Here is a 5159-nt window from a genome sequence, read left to right as displayed (position 1 = left end):
ATTTTTTTAAAAAATAAAATACATAAAAAATATATTTATTAAAGATATATTATTATTTATTTGTTTTTTTATTAGCTTAAAATTTTTGAATAAGTAATTTTATCATATTGTATTTGAACTTCTATAGCAAAAAATTTAAAATTGGATCTTTATCATCCTAAAAAAATTCAATATTGATTTTAATAAGTTCTAAAAAAAAGGGTCTTATATATACTTGTTGATTTTGTTTATTTGTTACTTATTCATTATGTATTAAGGTGATGTACATTTTCAACCTCTCCCGGAGTGCAATAATGAAGATATTGATATGGAGAATCCCAATGGATGTATATATATTTGGAGTACAAAAGTCAAAACGATTAACATATAGAATAGGGTAATAGAGTAAATAAAAGGGAGTATTATTTTAGCTTTTAATGTTTGAATTAAATTTTAATTTAATTATTAATATTGGACTTAACCTTTTTAGTTTTTACATGTATATATATAGTACATCATTTTTTTTTTAAATGAGAGAGCTGAGCCTTCTCTTTTTTTTTTTTCCTAATGTAAACATTAAAATAATGCAATTTGTGTAGAATAATAATATGCCTTTAATGGAAACCTGACCCAGCTAAAGCCGGATTTTAATATGGACTATTTGTTTATGTTGTCATCAGTAAAACATTTCCTTTTAACAAAAAAAAAAATAAAAAAATAAAAAATTATTCAACGGGACACCAATCTTTTGTATGAAGAAAATTGTTTTTCCTTTCAACTAACTAAACATTTTTTAACCTGAAAATAATATTATCATCCATCATTTAACATGAGTAGTGGAGACATCCATGCATCTTCTCAAGTCTTCCAACTAAGTTCATAAAGTCAATGATGGGAGAAATTAACAAGATTATTTAAGAAATTAATAATGTCCTCCTCCACTCCACTATTTAACAATTCCATACACCCAACTAACAATAATTAGGAACTTCCAAGAACATAAAACATGAAAGTACTACTTACAGGGTGGTTCTGTGGTATCTAGCTCCACCCATTTTGAACAATAAAATAAAAAAAAATAAAAAAGAAGAAGAAAGAAAATTACAGGACTTGGCATGTGCCTTGTTATTATTTTATTTTATCCTACATGGACCCCCTTGTTTCTCTCTCTTTCTTTTTGTGTGATCTTGAATTTACACTTTACAAATAAATAATAAATAATATATAAGCCTAAAAAACATACATGTAGTCTCTTCCCCACTATAGGTGCTTTGCTGGCCCATGTGAACTGTTTTGTTTTTGTTTTAAATCTCTGATCTGAGTTTCATGGCGGCTCCGGAATCTGACCCACAAAACCAATGATCTCCTTTTGAGATGGCCCATTATTCATCACATAAAAGTCTGTCAGATAGGTACCTTGTGCACCCTCACATTGCAAAGAACAAGACACATACCTCTCATAATTGAAACAAATAATTCTTCTTTTTTTGCTTCATGCCATTGTGCCTTTTATCACAAACTTCTGTGATGACATCGATCTCATCATCCCAAATATTGAGAACAAGTGAAAAGAAAATAATATTAATAATAATAATAGAATTTTGTTTTTGAAAGGAAAAAAAAAAAGAAGTAAAATACATAAACTCTCTTCCATCCAATCAGAAACTTCCTTATCTTGTCTCATTCAACCGCGTCCACTGAAGAAAGTTTATTTGTCGCAATCTCATAACGGTTACCTCCTTCATCTTCCACACTATCTCCATCACCATCATCATCGTCATCTACTACTTCATCATCATCATCATCCTCCTCTTCTTCTTCATGATCATATTCTCTCTCTCTCTTTCTAGATTCATCATCTTCATGGCATGCATTATTGTTGTTATTACTCTTATCCACATCCTTATCCTGCTGCTGTTGTTGTTGTTGGTACTGAGGGGGAGGCCTCCATTGCTGCTCGGGTTGCACCATCAACGGCTCCATCATCATCTCATTGGTCTTATTCGTGATGTGAAAGGAGAAAGTGTTGGTGTTCTGGCCTTTGCTTTTCTCTCTGTATAGAGCATCGAGTTCATGAAAATAGGGACAAGTCTTGCTATCTTCTCGCCTTTGCTTCTTGCTCTCTTTCACTTTCTTGAAGTACTTGTTGATGTTCTCCCACTTCTCCTTGCACCTCTTGGCGCTTCTGTTGTACCCTAGCCTCTGCATCCCCGCTGATATGTCCTCCCATAACGGAGCTTTTGGTCCATTCTCCTGATACTTGGGTTCCATGCTCGTTCGAAGCCTTATCAAAGCATGTACTTCAGCTTTTGGCCACCTTGATGATGAAGGACTCGACAATGGACCCGGACTGTCACCGTTAGTCAATGCTGCAGGTTGTAATTGTTTTTGCGGTTGCGGTTGCGGTTGCGGCTGTGGTTGTGGATGTGGATGTGGTGGTGGTTGTACTTGTACCGGTGTTGGTGTTGGTGTCGGTGTCGGTGTTGGTTGTTGGAAGAAATTGGCACCAAAGGAAACTGTGATTGGAGGTTGTGGTGGTGGCGGTGGTGGTGGAGTTTGTTGTTGGCCGGATAACTTTTGCAAGAATGCGATAACGGCGGCGTCTTTTGCGGCGGCGGTTGATCGTTCTTGAACGAGAATGTCGTGCTCTCTATTGATCCTGGTCATCTCTTGCATCCTCCATGCATCTTGCTGAGCAACTTGCTCCCTCTCCCTCTTGTCAATGGCTTCCAAGAATCTCTTCTGCATCTCCTCCTGCTTCGCCAACACCTGCCTAGTCAGCCTCCTGAAGTACTCCTTCCATTTCCTCTTATTCCTGTACTTCTCCTCCAGGTCCTCGTCAGAGGCCGTGGAGGAAGAAGTCGAGGTAGAAGAGAAAAGGTTGTTCATTATGGGCAAAGAATGTTGCACACGACTATCAGTATTATTGATATTATTATTATTTTCTTGTGACGATGGATTAGGGTTGGTAACGACAGTTGTGGTGGTGGTTGGTGGTGGTGTAGGGTTTGTGGATGGAACAGTGGTGGTGGTGGTGGTGGCGTCACTAGGCCTTGTTGGTAATAATGGCAGTGTGTTTGTTGGCAAAGTGGGTGGTGGTTGTGGCTTTGGTGTAGGGTTGTATGAAAGAGTGAATTGATGATTCTCAAGAGCTTGCAATTGGTCAAAGAATTTGTAGGTTTTGATTTTGCCTTCGGATTTTCCACTTCGATTCTCTTTCGTTCTCTTGTGGTACTTGTAAACGTTCTCAAATTTCTCTTTACACTTCTTTGCGCTTCGATGATATCCAAGTTCTCCTAGTTTCCTAATGTATAGTGAGATAAAGAAAGAAAGAGACTACAAACTGTTAAAAATAGAAACAAAAATATTCACGTAAAGTATATAGGGTAAAATTTTTGCTTTTTTATATGTACTGCCCGGACCGTACGAAATTAGAAAGAAAAAAAAAATAAAGAAAGAAACTGATGATGATGATGTATTCATATCGGAAAGGACGAATTCCAGGAAAGAAAAGAAGACAAATTAAAACTCAACAAGACTCGAGCAAATTCCGCAGAGTGTTAGTAACACTGACACAGAATAATATGTAATGATTCAATTGATTTCTTTCAACTCTGGATCCGAGACATGACATGCATATTATTATTCTTATCCTGAAAGGACTTGATAACTTGATCACTTAATTAACCGATTTTGAAATCTATGTAGTAGGAAGAAAGAGAAGAAAAGAAAAGAAGCATGGATAGATGTTAATGAATCAATGATGAAGAAGGTACGGTGTATAGTGTATACCTTGAAACTTCTTCCCAGAGTGGACCCTTGAGACTTGAATCTCGAAACACAGAATCCATATCCGACCTTATCTTCAAGAGAGCCAAAGTTTCTTGCCGGGGCCACCGATTTCCACCACCAAAGTTCATCTTCTCACCCTCATCGCCACCACCCTCCTTTATGCTAATTTCCGACCCAATGGCCTCGGCGCCGCCCTCCGCCGCCGCCCCGGTGGAGGTTTCCAACACAGTAGGGTCTCCTAGCTGCATGTAGCTATAGCTATAGAAAGCTACAGAAGAAGATGATGTATGTCCCTACCCTCAGGAATGAAAGCAATTACAGCCTGAGAAAAAAAAAGGGAATATATCAGAAAACAAGGGGAATAGTATACTCATCAAAGGGTTTTTATTATGCGCATGGAGATGCTTTCAGGGGTGAAAATATATTTTTTTATTTTTAGGTGGGATCTCTCTGTCAATTTCGTGATATATAAAAGAAAATGGAGAAAAAAATAAATTATATTATGCTGCTTTAGTTTAATTAATTTGCTTTGGGTTGTATTTATTATCATTATTGTTGTTCTTTTATTATTTTAACCCTATGATTATATATATTGGGGGGTTTATGGAATCTTCAGTTTACTTTCTTGCAGTAATGATATAAACCTTTTTTAAAAGAAAAAACCTTTTATTATATTTAGTAATTAAAATTAGATATAATTCATGTTTTATAAATAAATAAATAAATAATTCTTTTTATATTAGGAATTTTTGTTGATTTTTTTATTTTTAAAGGACAGAGGATTAGCTTTGGGTTCTGTTATGTGTGTCATACGTAAGTGCTGGAAAAAGGAAAAGGAAAGCTAAGGGATAAATTATAACATAGATCGTTCAAAGCGAAAATAATAATGATAGCGAGATATGGTAGTAAAAAAATGGAAAAGATAATAACAATACTAATATTTTTTATTTGATATGTATTTTTAAAAATTTAGAACACATGTAGTAGTGGGAACAGCCTGCAGATAGCGACGATGGAGATAATAAGATGGCCCATACCCCATTTGTAGGTCAGCTTTGCTTATTGGGGTTTCTTTTGCATTTACCCAATTGCCCCTTATGTGGATATATAAATATCATACACCTTTTTTATTTTAAATCAAAAGATATATGGTTGAAAGTTGAAACACTCGCCAAATTATTTTTGAGAAGTGTAACGTTTGGCAGAAATTTATGTATGTGCAGTTAATTTTATATAAAGCAAGAATTATTAAATATTAATTTAGTTAAATTAATTAAATTATTTAATAATTTTTAGTTATTAATTTTATATAAAATTAACTGCATTTTAATTTTTACATATAATATATTTTTTTTCAACATTTAAAATAATTATTTACAGTATAAATA

At 34.7% G+C, this 5159-nt stretch overlaps 1 protein-coding gene across 3 annotated transcripts; it reads right to left on the bottom strand.

Moving 5' to 3' along the window:
- LOC107618629 (trihelix transcription factor GT-2) lies at positions 872-4191 on the bottom strand. Of its 3 annotated transcripts, XM_021110791.1 has the most exons (3): positions 3772-4191; positions 1618-3283; positions 872-1501 (listed from the first exon to the last, which is right to left on the bottom strand). In XM_021110791.1, exons 1-2 carry the CDS (start codon positions 4017-4019, stop codon positions 1660-1662), a joined length of 1872 nt encoding a protein of 623 aa, XP_020966450.1. In that variant the 5' UTR covers positions 4020-4191; the 3' UTR covers positions 872-1501; positions 1618-1659. The 3 variants fall into 3 exon arrangements, with proteins under 3 accessions (XP_020966450.1, XP_016176228.1, XP_020966451.1); XM_016320742.2 differs by having other exon boundaries at positions 874-3283; XM_021110792.1 differs by having other exon boundaries at positions 874-3315; positions 3772-3872.

The sequence above is a fragment of the Arachis ipaensis genome, chromosome B09 (genome assembly GCF_000816755.2).
Source record: "Arachis ipaensis cultivar K30076 chromosome B09, Araip1.1, whole genome shotgun sequence".
Classification (NCBI taxonomy): Eukaryota; Viridiplantae; Streptophyta; class Magnoliopsida; order Fabales; family Fabaceae; genus Arachis; species Arachis ipaensis.
The sequence above is the reverse complement of the archived record's forward strand: the minus strand, read 5'-3'. Positions and strand labels throughout refer to the sequence as shown.

Bases quoted from the DNA above. Each gene is read 5' to 3' on its own strand.
- LOC107618629 (XM_021110791.1), bottom strand. From the start codon at position 4,019: ATGCAGCTAGGAGACCCTACTGTGTTGGAAACCTCCACCGGGGCGGCG. The intron at 3,284-3,771 runs GTATACACTATA...ACTATACATTAG, and splicing joins CTCTGGGAAGAAGTTTCAAG to GAAACTAGGAGAACTTGGAT.